Below are 21052 nucleotides of genomic sequence, written 5' to 3'. Positions count from 1 at the left end.
ATAAATAGAAGAACAAAGATTTCTCTTAAATAAATACTTTTTTGAGCCATTAAGTACAATTTTATAATTTCCCACAGGACACTAAAGTGCCCCCAAGACACTGGTTGAGAATCACTGGTCTAACCAAAAATATTGCATTATTGCATTATTATATAATATTGCATATTGCATATAATATTGTTATTCAATATTGTTATTAACAGTGCGCAGGAACACTGGTTGTAGTCTCCATGATTTATCTGAAGATGTGTTACATATGAGAGTCAGAAAACTTGGATCTAAAAAAGGGGTCAGACACTGGTGGCTCTTATCTGCTTTGGCTCTTGGCTTTGAAAATAAAATTCTGTGGCACTACAGAGTCAAACTGTACATACAAGAAAACGAAGGCTCCTTTGACTCCCAAATGTAGTAAGTTTCACTGAACGGTTCGTAACTGATGTCAGGCCAGCCCCCAGTCGAAAAGATTAGGTAAAACCAACCGCCACAAAGATTGTTTATACTAGGCGTTACGGTAACACGCCACCAACGAGCTGCTTGGCCCAACTTCAAAATACAAGCCAGACAAATAATACATAGAAAAATAAGGACATAACATACTCTCTCTGTTATATGCCAACGGGTCCACCACTGAGAGGAAGAACACTGTGCCAAGATTGCATCTAGGAAGGACCTGAATTTGCATTATATAATAATGCTAATTTTGTACCTTCATATAGCTGTCTGCCATTACGCCAGATTTTAAAAAATGTTTTCAAAATTCCTTTAGTTATCCCAGACCACTTGAGGTCTGGCGTATGCTACACAAACCCAAGACTCCAACTAAAGTGCTTCCATAAATATCTGATGTGGCATTTCATAACAAATGTCCTCTGAAATCTGCATATGTGACAGCCATTATGCCTTATTTCAAAACGTTACTTGAAAAAATAAAATAAAATCTCTTAGTTAACCCTGAAACAAACCAGTTCTGGGGGACTCTAGACCATCCCAGGACTCCAACTAAAGCATTTCCATAAAACTCTGATGTGGCATTTCAAATTAAAAGTCATCTGAAATATGCATATTTTACTACCATTGAACCTGACTTTAAACTATGATTTTTAAAACAATGCCTTAGTTATCCCAGAACCAGTCCAGTTCTGTGGGCCACAATACTACCCCAGGACTCCCAACTAAAACACTTTAATAAAAATCTGATGTTGAATTTAAAAACAAAAGTCCTCTGAAATCTGCATATTTGACATTTACTATGAATGAAAAAAATGGTCTAATTGTGATTTAAAAAATTTTTTTTTTAATTTGACTTTCAGCAGGGCTATATAAAATCATAATTTGCTTTACCTATACAAATAAAAGAGTATCATAAGTATTTCATACATTTGTCCGTTTAACTACATGCAGGCAGAGCAGCATATCCTCACCCAGTCAATATGTTGTTACGTGAAGTTATGTCGAATAACTAAATATAGAGGTTTGATGTTTTAATATTCACGGTCTGTGTCTCCATAGGGGTCACCATTGTCAAGTGACGTTTGTTTGAAGCAACTCAATGAAGTTGGGATAGATGTTCCTTTCTATGACTGCGACTTGGCCCTCCCAGTTTTGAGTGGCGTTCCAGTGCATTTTTCCTAGTCGGTGGTAAAACTCCGACTTAGCACTTTTCTGGAAAGCAGCATGAGCGAGGCTCTTTCAGGCTAGCAAACACTTCTGATTAGTCATAACTTTGAACCCAAACTCACTGGACGATCATACAGCAGTTCAACAAGTGCTGGCCCTCATGCTGATTTGCGGTGGATATAATTTCCATGGCAGTCTAATACAAACGTAATCCATACGACAAGATTTCCTAAGCTTAAATAATAATTGATAAGGATAAATCTTCCTTATGACAAACAACTTTATTCAATAAAACAAAATAAGCAGGGAACGTATAGACTAAAATTTACCGACTGGTGTTGAAATCTTATAGCATTACACTTTAAACACTCAATGTAATTGTTGAACTTAGCTATACAAACTATACATAAATTGATTAAAGAACAGCCATCCTTTAGTATGTATGAATTTGTGCATCAATCTTATCCTGGCTTAAATTCTGCCACAGCCGTTGCTAGAACCCATTGACAGAGCAAATGGCGGTGGCCCAATGAAATACATTTCTTGCATAACAGTAAAGACATCAACAGCTTCCTCAATATTGTGACTTTCATCATTTAAATGTGTTGCATTTAAAAACTCTATGCATACTAGTTCAGAAAGTATCCTTACTACTCATTAAACCCATTATACATGCAATATTTGTGACACTTTCACACATTCATACCTATTCACTCATCTCAGAAACAACACCGTTTATTTTGCTGTCTGATATATATCTTCTTCTTCTTTTCCTTTCGGCTTGTCCCTTTAGGGGTCGCCACAGCACGTCATCCTTTTCCATGCAAGCCTATCTCCTGCATCCTCCTCTCGAACACCAACTGCGATCATGTCTACCCTCACAACATCTACCAACCTTCTCTTTGGTCTTCCTCTAGCTCTCTTGCCTGGCAGCTCCACCCTCATCATCCATCTACTAATATACTAACTATTTCTCCTCTGGACATATCCAAATCATCGAAGTCTGCTATCTCTAATTTTGTCCCCAAAACATCGAACCTTGGCTGTCCCTCAGATGAGCTCATTTCTAATTTTATCCAACCTGGTCACTCCGAGAGCGAACCTCAACATCTTCATTTCCGCCACCTCCAGCTCTGTTTCCTGTTGTCTCTTCAGTGCCACTGTCTCTAATCCGTACATCATGGCTGGCCTCACCACTGTTTTATAAACTTTGCCCTTCATCCTAGTAGAGACTCTTCTGTCACATAACACACCTGACACCTTCCTCCACCCTTTACAACCTGCTTGGACCCGTTTCTTCACTTCCTGACCACACTCACCATTGCTGTGGACGGTCGACCCCAAGTATTAAAAGTCCTCCACCCTTGCTATCTCTTCTCCCTGTAGCCTCACTCTTCCCCCACCACCCCTCTCATTCATGCACATATAATCTGTTTTACTTCAGCTAATCTTCATTCCTCTGCTTTCCAGTGCAGAGGTCTGCTCTCCATCTTTCTAACTGTTCCTCCACCTGCTCCCTGCTTTCACTGCAGATCACAATGTCATCTGCAAACATCATGGTCCACAGGGATTCCAGTTTAACCTCATCTGTCAGCCTTTCCATCACCACTGCAAACAGGAAGGGGCTCAGGGCTGATCCCTGATACAGTCCCACCTCCACCTTAAATTTGTCTGTCACATCTACAGCACACCTCACCGCTGTTCTGCTCATACATGTCTTGTATTATTCTAACATACTTCTCTGCCACTCCAGACTTGCGCATGCAGTACCACAGTTCCTCTCTGGGTACTCTGTCATAGGCTTTTTCTAGATCTATCCATCCATCCATCCATCCATCCATCCATCTTCTACCGCTTATCTCAGGTCAGGTCGCGGGGGCAGTAACTTTAGCAGGGACGCCCAGACTTCTCTTTCCCCAGCCACTTCATCCATCTCTTCCGGGGAGATCCCAAGGTGTTCCCAGGCCAGCCGAAGGATATAGTCTCTCCAGCGTGTCCTGGGTCGTCCCCGCTGTCTCCTCCCGGTGGGACGCGGAACACCTCACCAGGGAGGCGTCCGGGAGGCATCCGAATCAGATGCCCCAGCCACCTCATCTGGCTCCTCTCAATGTGAAGGAGCAATGGCTCTACACTGAGAACCTCCCTTCTCACCCTATCTCTAAGGGAGAACCCGGACAACCTGCTGAGGAAACTCATTTCGGCTGCTTGTATCCGGAATTTCATTCTTTCGGTCACGACCCACAGCTCGTGACCATAGGTGAGGGTAGGAACGTAGATCGACCGGTAAATTGAGAGCTTCGCCTTTCGGCTTAGCTCCTTCTTTACCACAACGGATCGATACAAAGTCCGCATCACTGCAGACGCTGCACCGTTCCGCCTGTCGATCTCCCGTTCCATTCTTCCCTCATTTGTGAACAAGACCCCAAGATACTTGAACTCCTCCACTTGGGGCAGGATCTCATCCCCGACCTGGAGAGGGCCCTTTTCCAACTGAGGACCACGGTCTAAGATTTGGAGGTGCTGATTCTCATCCCAGCCGCTTCTCACTCGGCTGCGAACTGCTCCAATGAGAGTTGGAGATCACGGCTTGATGAAGCCAACAGAACCACATAATCTGCAAAAAGCAGAGATGCAATAGTGAGGCCACCAAACCGGAACCCCTGTACGCCTCTGCTGCGCCTAGAAATTCTGTCCATAAAAGTTATAAACAGAATCGGCGACAAAGGGCAGCCTTGGCGGAGTGCAACCCTCACCGGAAACGAGTACGACTTACTGCCGGATATGCTGACCAAACTCTGACTCCGGTCGTACAGGGACCGAACAGCCCGTATCAGGGGGTTCGGTACCCCATACTCCCGAAGCACCCCCCACAGGACCGCCCGAGGGACACGGTCGAACGGCTTCTCCAAGTCCACAAAACACATGTAGACTGGTTGGGCGAAGCCCCATGCACCCTTGAAGACCCTGCCAAGGGTGTAGACCGGTCCACTGTTCCACGGCCAGGACGAAAATCACACTGCTCCTCCTGAATCTCGGATTCAACTTCCCGACGGACCCTCCTCTCCAGCACCCCTGAATAGACCTTACCAGGTAGGCTGAGGAGTGTGATCCCCCTCTAGTTGGAACACACCCTGCAGTCCCCCTTCTTAAAAAGGGGGATCACCACCCCAGTCTTCCAATCCAGAGGCACTGTCCCCGATGTCCACGCAATGTTGCAGAGGCATGTCAACCAGGACAGCCCTACAACATCCAGAGCCTTGAGGAAGTCCGGGCGAATCTCATCCACCCCTGGGGCCTTGCCACCGAGGAGCTTTTTAACCACCTCGGTGACCTCAACCCCAGAGATTGGAGAGCCCGCCTCAGAGAACCCAGACTCTGCACCCTCATGGGAAGGCATGTCGGTGGAATTGAGGAGGTCTTCGAAGTATTCTCCCCACCGGCTCACAACGTCCCGAGTCGAGGTCAGCAGCGCTCCATCCCCACTATACACAGTGTTGATGGTGCACTGCTTTCCCATCCTGAGACGTCGGATGGTGGACCAGAATTTCCTCGCAGCCGTCCGGAAGTCTTTCTCCATGGCCTCACCGAACTCCTCTCATTCCCGGGTTTTTGCTTCAGCAACCACCAAATCTGCATTCCGCTTGGCCAGCCGGTACCCATCAGCTGCCTCAGGAGTCCCACCGGCCAAAAAGGCCCGATAGGACTCCTTCAGCTTGACGGCATCCCTCACCATTGGTGTCCACCAACGGGTTTGGGGATTGCCGCCATGACAGGCACCGACCACCTTACGGCCACAGCTCCGGTCGGCCGCCTCAGCAATGGAGGCGCAGAACATGGTCCACTCGGACTCGATGTCCCCCGTCTCCCCAGGAACAGGAGCAAAGTTCTGTCGGAGGTGGGAGCTGAAAATCCTTCTGACAGGGGATTCCGCCAGTTGTTCCCAGCAGACCCCTCACAATACGTTTGGGCCTGCCACGTTGGACCGGCATCTTCCCCCACCATCGGAGCCAACTCACCACCAGGTAGTGATCAGTTTACAGCTCCGCCCCTCTCTTTACCCGAGTGTCCAAGACATGCGGCCGGAAGTCCCCCAGCTGAACAATGGAGTCCCCAGCGGGAGCGTTCTCCAGCACTCCCTCCAAGGACTCCAAAAAGGGTGGGTACTCTGAACTGCTGTTTGGTGCATAGGCACAAACAACAGTCAGGACCTGTCCCCCCACCTGAAGGCAGAGGGAGACTACCCTCTCGTCCACCGGGGTGAACCCCAACGTACAGGCGCCAAGCCGGGGAGCAATAAGTATACCCACACCTGCTCGGCGCCTCTCACCGTGGGCAACTCCAGAGTGGAAGAGAGTCCAACCCCTCTCGAGAGGACTGGTACCATAGCCCAAGCTGTGCGTGGAGTTGAGTCCGACTATAGTCGGAACTTCTCGACCTCACACACCAGCTCGGGCTCCTTTCCTGCCAGAGAGGTGACATTCCACGTCCCTAGAGCCAGCTTTTGTAGCCGGGGATCGGATCGCCAAGGTCCCCGCCTTTGGCCACCGCCTAGGTCGCAATGCACATGACTTCTATGGCCCCTCCCACGGGTGGTGAGCCTATGGGAAGGGGGACCCACGTTACCCTTTCGGGCTGTGCCCGGCCACCAGGCACTCTCCTTCGAGCCCCAACTCCAGGCCTGGCTCCAGGGGGGGACCCCGGTGACCCGCGTCCAGGTTAGTGTCCAACCTGGCATACATATAATCATATGCCTCTTGTTTGGCCTTTGCCACCTCTACCTATGCCCTATGTCCCATCTCAGTGTATTGCTTTCGCCTCTTCTCGGTCCTCTCAGTGTCCCACTTCTTCTTAGCTAACCTTTTTCCATGTATGATTTCCTGTACTGTGAGGTTCCACCACCAAGTCTCCTTCTCTCCTTTCCTAGCAGAAGATACACCAAGTACTCTCCTGCCTGCCTCTCTGAGCACCTTGGCTGCAGTGGTCCAGTGTTTTGGAAGCTCCTCCTGTCCACCCAGAGCCTATCTCACCTCTTCCCGACACTTGTCCTGTCTCAGCTTGCGCCACATGGTTCTCTGCCCTGCCTTTGTCTTCCTAATCTTCCTCCCCACCACCAGAGTCATTTTATACACAACCACCCTATGCTGTCTAGCCACACTCTCCCCTACCACTACTTTACAGTCGGTAACCTCCTTCAGATTACATCGTCTGCACAAGATGTAATCCATCTGCATGCTTCTACCTCTGCTCTTGCAGGTCACACTATGTTCCTGCCTCTTCTGGAAAAAAAGTGTTCACTACAGCCATTTGCGTCCTTTTTGCAAAGTCTACCACCATCTGTTCCTCCAAGTTCCTTTCCTGGATGCCATACTTACCCATCACTTCTTCATCACCCCTGTTTCCTTCACCAACATGTCCATTACAATCTGCATCAATCACGACTCTCTCTCTGTCTGGGATGCTCAGAACTACTTTGTCTAGCTCCTCCAGAATTTCTCTTTCACCTCTAGGTCACATCCTACCTGTGGGGCATAGCCACTAATCACATTATACATAACACCCTCAATTTCAAGTTTCAGCCTCATCACTCGATCTGGTATTCTTTTCACCTCCAGGACATTCTTAGCCAACTCTTCTTTTAAAATAACCCCGACTCCATTTCTCTTCCCATCTACACCATGGTAAAATAATTTAAACCCTTCCCCTAAACTTCTAGCCTTACTGCCTTTCCACCTGGTCTCCTGGACACACAATATACCAACCTTTCTCCTAATCAACATGTCAACCAACTCCCGGGATTTTCCTGTCATAGTCCCAACATTCAAAGTCCCCACATTCAGTTCTCGGCTCTGTGCTTTCCCGCTTTCCATCTCTTCTTCTTCTTTGATTTCGACCCACAGTAGCTGAATTTCCAACGGCATCCTGCAGGTTGACGCCGCCGGTGGCGGACGTTGTTATATACCAGATTGGTCGTGGCCCGGGTTCCACGACCAATCTGGTATGGAATTCTTTGGATGAACGCTCATATTTGTTTGGGAAAGTTTTAAGCCGGATGCCTTTCCTGACGCAACCCTCTGCATTTATCCGGGCTTGGGACCGGCCTACAGTTTGCACTAGTTTGTGCCCCCCACAGGGCTGCATTGCTGTCTGATATTGTGTGAATTCAAAATGGCTGCCTTACCCTGGCACTTCAGCTAACAAATTCCTCGTGTATCGCAACAACTAAATGAAACTCTCCGCAGTGGCATTAACAGCAAAGACAACTTTAGTGACAAAGACGGACCATTCGTAAAAGAAGCAAAAAAAGAACCAAGATGCATTTGTGTTAGTTTTCATGGAAAAGGCAACCGTTAAGCAATAGGAGAAAATACGACAGTCGATCCAAAAATGTCTTTCGCCTCGCTCCTCTGTTGATCTCGTGTCATCGATGGAATTTCTGGTGGGAGTTGCTAGCATGTAAACAGAGAAGCAAGTACATAGGAAGTTGCAAAGAGAGAAATGAGATGAGCCAATAGTGTGATGCCTGATCTATGCATGAATTTGTGTTCTGAATATATACTTAGGTCAAATGTGCAACTCACATGGTGGCTATTAAACTGTCTTGTCTTTACCATTATGCACTTTTGTCTCTTCCTTTATGCAAGTGTATTTCAGCAGTCTAGCACCATTTGCTCTGTCAATGGATTCTATCAACAAAGCTGTGTCGTTATCATTGTATGATTTTTCCCCATATAAGTTTTACAAATCTTGTTCAGATTGCATTTGTATTGGACTGCCATGAAATGAGTCTCTCTCTTAATTTTAGTGGTGTAAATTTGGTGCCAGGAAAAAAAAATTATACTGTAGGGGGTACATATTTGAAACCAGTTAGTTCAGTATTTCAAAGATGTTTTTTGTTGTGCTACTGCATTGTGGTCATTGTATAATGTCATAATGTGCTAAGTGAGCAATTAAAAAGAAAAAGTACTCTTGTAATTTGTTTATTTCACTCAAAGACAAAAAAAGAAATAACAGGAGGAACAAAGAATCATCAATCCTGAACAAACGTTTGGAGATATCATTCAAGGAGACATTCACCCTCATGTTAACTAATCTGTCTCCATCACAAAGCTGAGGGCAGAATAGTGTTAAATTACATTGAGATGGCAGTTGTGAATTTTTTTGTTGCAAAAAAAAAAAAAAGTCATGTTAAGAATTATAGAATAATACATGTGCATGATGATATCCAGACAGGAAGTGGCATTTCTGCGATGATGTTGTCAAATCAGCCTCCAAGATGATCTCACAGCAGAGTATCATTCCGCAACTTCACATCCACGATTCTTCGCAGGCCGTGGATTCGATTTTTTGCAATCCGGCTGGTGGACGCTGTTGACGGTCATGTGAAATGAGTCGACAGTGGATGATAATATGAACAACAACAAGACAGCAGGCTGAACAAATTGGCGGCTATGCGCTCTTCAAGTAGACAAACAATGGACTGGTCATTAACCGATGTCAGGGCACAAATGTAGACAACATCCAAACACAATGGACTTTTCGCCAAGCCATGTGAGGGCACATATAGACAAAACAAGCATTCTCACAATTTCTTCGTCTTGAATGAAGCTATGCTAATACTGTATTTTTGGACTGTGGGAAGAAAAATTCAATTGGGCACAGGGAGAACAAGCAAACTCCACACAAGAAGACCATAGCAAACATTCTAACCCTGCAACTGTGAGGCCGACATGCTAGACACCCAAAAACATTTCTATATTGATATTGTTGTCATGTTACCTCATCCAGTTTGTGTGTCCAGAGGGGAAGGAGTCTTTTATTTTCTGGACACCTCACCAACCTGCGCACACATTCATCATGACAAAAGTTAAGTATGGAATGCAATTTGTGTCCGAATTGCGTGTGAATGCTTAAAAGCTGAAGCCCCACTAAAATGCTGTGGAATGTATTGAATTGATCAAATGTGGAATGTGAGACTTGAATCTGGAATGATTCCAAGCAGTCGACAAACACAGAAGGACGACGTCTAGTTGTAAAAGGACTTTTCAAAAAATATTTGCTCAGATGTCCTGAATGAGGTCAATACGGTAAAGTGGGTACAAAGTCGGACAACAAAAGAGGATTCGCCTTTCCCACCTTCAGGCGTCCATCCATCGTGGCCTCAACTGAGGGATGTGGATAATGTGCTTTGGGCATTTTGCACATGAAGCTATTGCGTTCTGTGCAGGACATCTTCTTCCATCTGCCGGTCTGGAAGGAATGATTGTGCAGGTGTTCATAGAAACGGTGAGCGTATGGATGATTTCTGCACGCAACTGGTGTAACATTGCCACACAACTCTTGAAACCAACACGGTGATTGGGTTCTCCTGGAGCCCAGTGGGTGGTGGTCACCTTGTGGCCGACTGACCAAGTCAATCTGCCAGGATGTAGCAGGTCGTTCAGTTCGGTCCATATGTCACGCAGAGGATGAGAGGGTGGATGGGAAGCAATCTGACTTTCTGATCGAGTAGTTCCGACAGAGACCATTATGCATTGAATGGTGGCAAACGTTGGGATGCGCACCAAAGTTTGAGGTCCTTTTCAGCCAGCTTTGCTCCTCTTTGGAATGGACGGACACGAGTTCAGCACCGAGGATTATTCAGGTGCGTCGAGCATTGGCCCACGTCTTTTCCTCCTCAAACGGCTTGTAGCAGAAATCCGCGAACTCCTCCCAGTCAGGTCCCAAGCATCTTACCTCTGTGGATGAGATCCCATGTCAATGTAGCTATAACGACCACTTGGTGTAGTAATTCTTCTTTTCCGTTCGGCTTGTCCCGTTAGGGGTCGCCACAGCGCGTCATCCTTTTCCATGTAAGCCTATCTCCTGCATCCTCCTCTCGAACACCAACTGCGATCATGTCTTCCCTCACGACATCCATCAACCTTTTCTTTGGTCTTCCTCGAGCTCTCTTGCCTGGCAGCTCCATCCTCATCATCCTTCTTCCAATATACTCACTATTTCTCCTCTGGACGTGTCCAAACCATTGAAGTCTGCGCTCTCTAACTTTGTCTCCAAAACATCGAACCTTGGCTGTCCCTCTGATGAGCTCATTTCTAATTTTATCCAACCTGGTCACTCCAAGAGCGAACCTCAACATCTTCATTTCCGCCACCTCCAGCTCTGCTTCCTGTTGTCTCTTCAGTGCCACTGTCTCTAATCCGTACATCATGGCTGGCCTCACTACTGTTTTATAAACTTTGCCCTTCATCCTAGCAGAGACTCTTCTGTCACATAACACACCTGACACCTTCCTCTACCCGTTCCAACCTGCTTTGACCCGTTTCTTCACTTCCTGACCACACTCACCATTGCTCTGGACGGTTGACCCCAAGTATTTAAAGTCCTCCACCCTTGCTATCGCTTCTCCCTGTAGCCTCATTCTTCCCCCACCAGCCCTCTCATTCATGCACATATATTCTGTTTTACTTCGGCTAATCTTCATTCCTCTTCTTTCCAGTGCATGCCTCCATCTCTCTAACTGTTCCTCCAGCTGCTCCCTGCTTTCACTGCAGATCACAATGTCATCTGGAAACATCATGGTCCAGGGGGATTCCAGTCTAACCTCATCTGTCAGCCTATCCATCACCACTGCAAAAAGGAAGGGGCTCAGGGCTGATCCCTGATGCAGTCCCACGTCCACCTTAAATTCTTCTGTCACACCTACAGCACACCTCACCGCTGTTCTGCTGCCCTCGTACATGTCCTGTATTATTCTAACATACTTCTCTGCCACTCCAGACTTCCGCATGCAGTACCACAGTTCTTCTCTGGGTACTCTGTCATAGGCTTTCTCTAGATCTACAAAGACACAATGTAGCTCCTTCTGACCTTCTCTGTACTTTTCCATCAACATCCTCAAGGCAAATAATGCATCTGTGGTACTCTTTCTAGGCATGAAACCATACTGTTGCTCGCAAATACTCACTTCTGTCCTGAGTCTATCCTGCACTACTCTTTCCCATAACTTCATTGTGTGGCTCATCAACTTTATTCCTCTATAGTTGTCACAGCTCTGCACATCACCTTTGTTCTTAAAAATGGGCACCAGTACACTTTTCCTCCATTCCTCAGGCATCTTCTCACGCACTAGAATTCTATTGAACAAGCTGGTCAAAAACTTCACAGCCACCTCTCCTAGATGATTCCATACCTCCACAGGAATGTCATCAGGACCAACTGCCTTTCCATTTTTCATCCTCTTTAATGCCTTTCTAACTTCCCCCTTACTAATCATTGCCACTTCCTGGTCCACCACACTTACCTCTTCTACTCTCCCTTCTCTATCATTTTCCTCATTCATCAACTCCTCGAAGTATTATTTCCATCTAGCAAGCACACTGCTGGCACCAGTCAACATATTTCCATCTCTATCCTTAATCACCCTAACCTGCTGCACATCCTTCCCATCTCTGTCCCTCTGTCTGGCCAGCCTGTCTAGATCCTTTTCTCCTTCTTTAGTGTCCAACCTGCCATACATGTCATCATATGCCTCTTGTTTTGCCTTTGCCACCTCTACCTTTGCCCTGTGTCGCATCTCAATGTATTCCTTTCGCCTCTCCTCGGTCCTCTCAGTGTCCCACTTCTTCTTAGCTAACCTCTTTCCTTGTATGATTTCCTGTACTGTGAGGTTCCACCACCAAGTCTCCTTCTCTCCTTTCCTGCCAGAAGATACACCAAGTACTCTCCTGCCTGCTTCTCTGATCACCTTGGCTGCAGTGGTCCAGTCTTCTGGAAGCTCCTGCCGTCCACCGAGAGCCTGTATCACCTCTTCCCGAAAAGCTGCACAACACTCGTCCTGTCTCAGCTTCCACCACATGGTTCTCTTCTCTGCCTTTGTCTTCCTAATTTTCCTCCCCACCACCAGAGTCATCTTACACACCACCATCCTATGCTGTCTAGCCACACTCTCCCCTACCACTACCTTACAGTTGGTAACCTCCTTCAGATTACATCGTCTGCACAAGATGTAATCCACCTGTGTGCTTCTACCTCCGCTCTTGTAGGTCACCCTATGTTCGTGCCTCTTCTGGAAAAAAGTGTTCACTACAGCCATTTGCATCCTTGTTGCAAAGTCTACCACCATCTGTCCCTCCAAGTTCCTTTCCTGGATGCCGTATTTACCCATCACTTCTTCATCACCCCTATTACCTTCACCAACATGTCCATTACAATCTGCACCAATTACGACTCTCTCTCTGTCTGGGATGCTAAGAACTACATCATCTAGCTCCTTCCAGAATTTCTCTTTCACCTCTAGGTCACATCCTACCTGTGGGGCATAGCCACTAATCACATTACACATAACACCCTCAATTTCAAATTTCAGCCTCATCACTTGATCTGATACTCTTTTCACCTCCAAGACATTCTTAGCCAACTCTTCTTTTAAAATAACCCCGACTCCATTTCTCTTCCCATCGACACCATGGTAAAATAATTTAAACCCTGCCCCTAAACTTCTAGCCTTACTGCCTTTCCACCTGGTCTCCTGGACACACAATATATCAACCTTTCTCCTCATCATCATGTCAACCAACTCCCGAGATTTTCCTGTCATAGTCCCAACATTCAAAGTCCCCACATTCAGTTCTAGGCTCTGTGTTTTCCTCTTCTCTTTCTGCCGAAGAACCCGCTTTCCACCTCCTCTTCTTCTTTGACTTCGACCCACAGTAGCTGAATTTCCAACGGCGCCCCGCAGGTTGACGGCGCCGGTGGCGGACGTTGTTAACCCGGGCCACGACCGATCCGGTATGGAATTCTTTGGATGAACGCTCATATTTAATATGATGAAAAATATTGTAGTTCATAAATCTGTACATTCTGACTCACCTGCAAAAGTGTAAGACTGCTGTTTCGCCGTCATAGCTGCAGATATGAAAAAGATCATAAGCCCAGCCTCTTAAATTGGACTGCGGTGCCCCTCACTGTCTAGAGGTAATCCAGATCTTTAAGCAAAGTACAGTCTCCTCCCGTGCTGTTCTAAATGGCGCCAGCGTGAATAGCGGCTGCGCAGATGTTTGAGTCCTGTACTCACAGAAAGTCACAGTCAAAGACAAGAACTCAACCGGAGGGTCATGTAATCACATACCGCCGCATAGACCATCGTTCCAAAGACGCTCTGGTTGGATATGGCTCAACCTGCAGGACAGTGGACCCTGAAGAAGACACGGGTGATTTATATGAGAGCTACAGACAGGAGCTGTCAGTCCAGAAAATGTCCAATCTGACTCACGTCATCGGATCGCTGATGAAGTTGAGGCTGGCGAACCTACTGGGACAGGCGATCGCATCTGTCAGACATGCAAGGTTGAAGTACTGTTTTCACAGCACCCGTAGCGTCGGTACTGTCTTGCTCACCGTCAGGCGTGCATCCCAAGATGTCAAAGCGGAGGACAACATCATCATCTTTTTCACCACCCACCACCAGGAGGCGAATGTACTGAGAAGACAAAAACGTGTTCAGCATGTGAGTGCGTCCACTGAAAATCTAGAGGTAGAACATGTCAATGTTTGCATTTAATCACAGGCCGGTTGACAAGGTCTGAGTCAGGATAACCGGCCGCCCACTCACCCCGTCAGAGTGCTTCATCCAGTTCATTCCGTCAATACAATGATGCATCTCAAATATGACGGCCAAAGGAGAACTACTACGACATTCTTGTGTCACGATCCCTGTCACCTTTCTTGGCTGACCGAGGTTCACCTGGATCCAGCTGTCGGGGGCTGTGGGAGGGCGACGAAATTAGATTGCTCAGGACACCATCATGAGGCAAGATAGCTGCTAGTTTTGTACGCACACTCGAATGACGGCTTCCAGCAGCCGTGTCTGTTGAGGCGGGCTTTGTCGGGGTGTAGCCACTCCTAGAGGAGGAAGCCAAAAACTGTGTGTCTGGGATGCTCATGTCCTCGATGGCCAGACCGTCAAGACACACTGAGGACAGCCCAAAGTTATTGTTTTAGAACTGATGCTCAAAGCACTTAGCCCTAGCAAGACCCTCACATTTTTTTCTGGGGATTGTTAAAAGTCATCGATTGGATTCTTCCGTTGGCATTTTTCAACTGGACAACGCTTTATTATGAGATGCAAAACTCACCTTTCTGTTCACAGCTGTAAACAATCTCCAGGTATTTGGGCAGGTATAAACAGCAGGGCAGATGTCTTCATTCAAAGGGTTAGCGTAGCAATCCTGATAGTTGTCACATTTTCTCCTGGAGTGAGGGAGGACGCCTTGCACCACGCATCTCCCTGAAAGTCACCATATAAGATTGGTTTACATTATGTTCCCAGTGGCCACGGCATGAGGATTTGGATTTCAGGGATTCTGCGATCTCAAACACAAATTGAGAAGGTCTTCACTTCCGAAGTTGGAACGAGACTCAGACATGAGTCTTTCTTGTCTTACCCTCTGACCCTTCCTCAGCTGAACAGACGTCGTCACGCCTCCGTCCGTAAAAGGCCGACTGAATGCGGATGACGCTCCCCTGCAGACACTCAAGGAAGGAGCTCGAGTTCTGGCAGACAAGCTTCCCCATAAAGTCTGCAAGAGCATGATCGTGTCATATTGGTTTATTTAAAATGATACCATTCAAAATTATTCACTGGCTGGAAACAGATTCAATAACTTTTTAGCCAAAAAATAATCCAGTGTGACTGAAATAAGCACCTGCATAGTGGACAATGCAGGCGGAATTTCCTAGATTCCAGTTTCTTGTAGGGGAATGCGGTCAAATAAAAGATTTATCTGATGTACTTTCCTTTTATGTGCCTTATTCTGTACAGTACTGTATGTATGTATTTTCGAATGCACTATGAATCTGCTTAATAAAAGATGATTGATAGTATTGCTATACAATAAAAAAAATGGGGAAAAACAGCAACTTATTGTTATTTATATAATTTCAGCTATGATTTTATTGTTGGGCCATTATTTTCCAAGTAAAGTAATGTTTCATTTCTGTTGGAATTAAAAAAGGGGTCCTTGGGACAATGTCTCCACTGTAACTTGTCTCTACCCAAAGTTTGAGAATCCCTGTTCTAAACAGTAATGGCTCTGCACTCTGAGATTTTGATGAGGAAAATCTTTTAGGAAAATTGTTATCACACATCGAGAGCTAAATAAATTAACAAACCTGCTCTTGTAGCACAAACGTGCGTCTGTAAAAGTACAAGTATAAAGTATTGCATGTTCAAATAAAGTGCTTAATGTCAGAGTAATTATTTGAAACAAATACTTCATGTTTTGATCATATGGGTAGAAGAAAAATCATGCATTGTAAAAATGCTTTATACAGAGGTAGAAGGGTTTTCCAGAATTTTGAGGTCAACTTTGGGGGTGCGCATTATACACAAGAAATTACTGTAATTTGATTAATAACAGTAAAGACATGGCCTAACGTTATTCATTACAAGGTAAAAAATAATAATAATTCAAAAGTCATATTTCTCAATCTTTTAATGCCAAACTATTATACCGTTAGCTGTTCAAAATTATTTTTTATGATTTGTAACCTGTTTTCTGAAAATGCTAATGACATTTTGGGATCTACTGTCGTATTTTCTCCTATTGCTTAATGGTTGCCTTTTCCATGAAAACTAACACAATTGCATCCTAGTTCTTTTTTTGCTTCTTTTACAAATGGTCCGTCTTTGGCACTAAAGCTGTCTTTACTGTTAATGCCACTGCGGAGAGTTTCATTTTGTTGTTGCGATACACAAGAGGGATCTGTTAGCTGAAGTGCCAGGATGCGGCACCCATTTTACACACAATAGCAGACAGCAAAATAAACGGTGTTATTTCTGAGATGAGTGAATAGGTATGAATGTGTGACAGTGTCAAAAATATTGCATGTATAATGGGTTTAATGAGCAGTCAGGATCATTTCGAAACTAGTATGCAAAGAGTTTGAAGTGCAACACATTTAAATGATGAAAGTCACAATATTTAGGAAGCTGTTGATGTCTTTACTGTTAGGCGAGTATTTCAGTGGGCCACACGCCATTTGCTCTCTCAATGGGTTCTAGTACCAGCTGTGGCAGAGTTTAGGCTGGGATAAGATTGATGCACAAGTTGATCGCTGTTCTTTAATCAATGTATTTGTAGTTTGTGTAGCCAAGTTCAACAACTTGCTAGTTGTTTCAAGTGTAATTCAGTAAATGTCAGCCTGTACATTCACTGCTGATTTTGTTTTATTGAATAAAGTTGTTGTTCAGAAGTAAAATTGGTCATCGTGAGTGATTTGTCCCAAACAAATTCAAGAAATGTTGTTGTACGGATTACATTTGCATGAGATCGCCATGAAATCAGTGGACTGCATACATAGCAGCCGCATGAGCGAGCGAGAGATATTTTAACCCAAATTCTTTGCCTACATCAGAAATAGAAGAAAAATATAGCCACCGAAAATCAGCGTAAACCCATACATTAACCTTTGTAATTCAAAATTCAATAATTATTGAAAAAAATGTCAACAAATGATCTTCTAAAGTTCATACGTTTTTCATTTGTTTATCATGAAGTCATGAACCAATTATTAACCAATCACTAATGTAATTGTTACGTCATATGATTGACTTGTCTCACATTTTTTATTTTATTATTTGAATGAAATTAACCAATGATATCAAGAATACATTTTTACGAATGAAATATAAATACATTTTAATGAACCGATTGCAGGCAACTATATTAATGCCACAAATATCCAAATACCATTGATAATGTCAAGAATCTTTACAGAATATTTCATCTTTAAGATGTCAAACACAAGAACCGGGCACCAGATCTAATTTCACAACATTTCTAAATAAAAGCCCAAAATTCTACATTTTTACAAATTTTGCTATAGTTTCCTGATTTTTCAACCGATTCGCACCGTTCCAACTTCTACGTGTTAGCTCATTCTAGCCATGAACCTGTGAACCACTCCCATTCCCCAAATTTGACTAAGCCCAAAAACGCTTAGTGCCGGTTCATTCCTGCTTAGTGAAGATTTTTGGGAAAAGAAAAAAATAGATTTTTTTCCCAAGTGGAATTATAATGGCCATCAATTATCCACGGATTTTCACTATTCACTGTCTTCCCTGGTCCATGGTACCTACACATTTGAGATTTCAAAATTCCAGGTTTTCTTCCCCAGACCCTAATTTCCAGACATGTCGGTAAAAAAAAAATCTAATAATTTGTGAGATTTGATAAATAAATGTGTATCATTCTGATTCGTTGTGCCATTATGTTGCCAAATAATTTACAGATGATTATACCTAAGTTATGTAGCTCACAACTGCTGCCTCCTCCATGTTGGAGATGTGATACCATTTCACTCAAAGTCTGCATTTTGTTTACTGTTTTGAAAGCCTAATTTGAAACCTTAACGCTCTTTTAAACACTGCTTTGAAACCCTACCCATGATTTTAAACCCTACCAGTACTTGTAAATCCGAACGCTGTTTTGAAACACTAACTCTCCTTCAACCCTAATTTGAGACCCTAACCCTGTTTTAAAACCCTAATTTGAAACCTGAACCCTGTTTGAAACCCTACTTTGAAAAACTAACCCTGATTTGAAACACTAACCATGTTTTGATACCCTACTTTGAAACCCTAACTCTGTTTTGAAACCCTAATCTAGGTGAGCCATCACCCACAATATACCTTTAAACGGATTGTCAAATCTCAATTAATTCAATTTAACAGAATTTGCACGTATCTGGAGGATGCAGTTAGCCACTGGGACCCTTTTCAGAGCTTTAAGACCAGGAGGTTATTCAAAATGTTTTCTTTGTAAAATCCAAGCAAAGCAGAAGTTTCATTCTTATTTCAAGGGATAATACCTACTGGAGGAGGAGGAAGTACTCCCCACTCATTCAAGTGGTCATGACATATTCGCAACATTTGAATAATTTTACTTCACAATTGAAAAATAATTTCAAATGGAAAGATGTGAACTGTTGAAAAGTTTTAAAATCAGAATCAGAATCAGAACCATCTTTATATGCCAAGTATGTCCAAAAAACACACAAGGAATTTGTCTCCAGTAGTTGGAGCCGCTCTAGTATGACAACAGACAGTCATTTGGCAGACTTTGTTGGTACCTTTCAAATAAACTGATTAACAAATAACACACACATCTTCACAGAAACTGATATATGATGTGACAGTGTCCGTATATTCATCCAGGCTGCCAGCTGAATTTTCAAAGACACTCCAGTCTGTGCAGTCTAAACATCTTTGAAGTTCTATCTTTGCGTCATTGGTCCACTTCTTCACTGTTTTCACCGTAGGCTTTGCGCATTTAAGTTCTTGCCTGTATGTCGGTATTAAGTGAATTAAGCAGTGATCAGACGAAACCAGGGCTGCACAAGGTTTACCACGGTATGCGTTTTTTAGCATAGTATAGCAGTGGTCCAGAATGTTATTTTCCCTGGTAGGACAGTCGATGTGCTGCTTGTATTTAGGGAGTTCGTGGTTGAGTTTAGCTTTGTTAAAGTCCCAGAGAATAATGAGGGGTGAGTCGGGGTGTTTTTTTTTCAATGCCGTTGACTTGTTCGGCAAGCGATAACAGTGCGGCGTTCGTGTTAGCTTGAGGCGGGATGTACACGCCAGCCAGGATGAATGATGCGATCTCACGTGGCGAGTAGAATGGCTTACAGTACTCCAAATGCGGGCTGCAGTGTGGGCTGGGCTCTGTGACGTCCGTACACCATTTTTCGTTGATATAGAAGCATATCCCGCCGCCCTTTGTTTTCCCCGATGATTCCATGTCGCGGTCTGCTCGATGAATATGGAAGCTGGGAAGCATGACGGCACCATCGGGTACAGCGTCGCAAATCCAAGTCTCCGTAAAGCACATGGCGGCGGAACGTCCAAAGTCTTTACTGATCTTTAACAGAAGCTCTAACAACTCTATTAACAATATTAATAAACACCTGTCCATTGAGGAAATATTTGTGGAACTGAAAAACATATTAAGTTTTAAACATATCTTTCCCCATGGATCCACTTGGATTGGTCGCCAGCCAGTTGCGGGGAACATATAGGCAAACAACCATTCAAACTCACATTCATATTCACACATACAGCTAATTAAGAGTTTTCAATGACAATTGACTGAGGGAAGCGGAGCGGTCGCCAGCCAGACAAATGAGCAGGAACAAGAGTATTCAAAGAACCGAACATGCATGTTTCTAGTAATGTACTTACTTAGTACTTATCAGAGGTGGGTACTAAGGCACTACATTTACTCAAGGTTAGTACAATACAATTGTACTATTGTACTTGTAGTTGTGTACTTTGAAGCGGTACTACTCGGTTACAATGATCTAAATGCGCAACCTAGCTGTTTAAGACTACGTCTTCCACTTCCGTTGACCGCACACAATTCTTCTATTGGGCATTTGTATAAACACTGGATAGTAACGTTCTTGTCAAGTAACAGTACTCTTACTTGAATACATATTTGTCTAACTCTACCCACCTCTGCCCATTACAACAAGGATACAGATGTGTTCCCATTTTGGTAAGTGCGCTCGCACTGTTAGTTTCAACATGCACTGAAACTGGCAGTCCAACACTAACTACGGATGTCATTAACCCAACACCTTACTTGTCTTTTTGGATAAAGGTGCATTTTTTAAATGTGTAGTAAGTAAATACAGTATTTATGAAGTGATAAGACTCACCTTCGCTTGTTCGCTTGTTTAATCGGTTGAGTGCTCCAACTGTTTTCTTTCGCATTCAGGAGCAGTAACAAGAGAGAAACAAACATGCGCAGCAACAGGAAGCCGCACCCAGTCTTGAAACTCACAATCACTTCGCTAGACAAAGTGCAAATTGAAAAGGAGGAAGAACCACTTGACGCTTACACGGGGTCCTCGGTTTACGACACAGTTCGGTCCCTACTCTGATGGCTTAAGCGCCACTGTATGTACGTAAATCGCAATGTGTCGTAGTTTATCACCACTGTAGTACTTAAGTCCGAATAGTTTATCACTAGCCTACGCTAAAGCAGTTCGGCTTATAAAAGTCAGAATTACAGTAAATATTCATTAACTCATCTTCCGTTCTGCTTCTCCTCACCAGGGTCGCGGGCGTGCTGGAGCCTATCACAGCTACCTTCGGGCAAGAGGCGGGGTACACCCTTAACTAGTCGCCAGCCAATTGCACGGCACATAGAAACAAACAATCATTCACACTCACATTCACACCTACAGGCAATTTAGTGTCTTTCAATTAACCTACCCTGTATGTTTTGGGGATGTGGGAGGAAACCGGAGTCCCTGTAGAAAACCCACAGAGGCACAGGGAGAACACGCAAACTCCACACAGGCGGGGCTGTGATTTGAACCCCCATCCTTAGAACTGTGAGGTCAATCAAATCAAGAAATAAGTAAACACACC

The 21052-nt window shown here is 44.5% G+C and overlaps 1 protein-coding gene across 10 annotated transcripts; it reads right to left on the bottom strand.

The window, feature by feature from the left end:
* Positions 1-8589: 8589 nt before the first annotated feature.
* On the bottom strand, positions 8590-20755 carry LOC133403340 (craniofacial development protein 2-like). 10 transcript variants are annotated; one of them, XM_061678253.1, is made up of 12 exons: positions 20335-20755; positions 19304-19549; positions 15060-15194; positions 14751-14902; positions 14454-14517; positions 14228-14379; positions 14014-14095; positions 13889-13946; positions 13745-13811; positions 13486-13680; positions 9394-9454; positions 8590-8982 (listed from the first exon to the last, which is right to left on the bottom strand). In XM_061678253.1, the coding sequence occupies exons 1-9, from the start codon at positions 20387-20389 to the stop codon at positions 13790-13792; spliced, it is 966 nt and encodes a 321-aa protein (XP_061534237.1). In that variant the 5' UTR covers positions 20390-20755; the 3' UTR covers positions 8590-8982; positions 9394-9454; positions 13486-13680; positions 13745-13789. The 10 variants fall into 10 exon arrangements, with proteins under 10 accessions (XP_061534237.1, XP_061534238.1, XP_061534235.1 ...); XM_061678254.1 differs by having other exon boundaries at positions 13486-13521; XM_061678251.1 differs by lacking the exons at positions 8590-8982; positions 9394-9454 and adding exons at positions 10273-10352; positions 13238-13414.
* Between the last annotated feature and the right edge of the window lie 297 nt (positions 20756-21052).

The sequence above is a fragment of the Phycodurus eques genome, chromosome 5 (assembly GCF_024500275.1).
Source record: "Phycodurus eques isolate BA_2022a chromosome 5, UOR_Pequ_1.1, whole genome shotgun sequence".
In the NCBI taxonomy this organism is placed as follows: Eukaryota; Metazoa; Chordata; class Actinopteri; order Syngnathiformes; family Syngnathidae; genus Phycodurus; species Phycodurus eques.
Note: the sequence above shows the minus strand (reverse complement) of the source record. Positions and strands in the feature narration are given on the sequence as shown.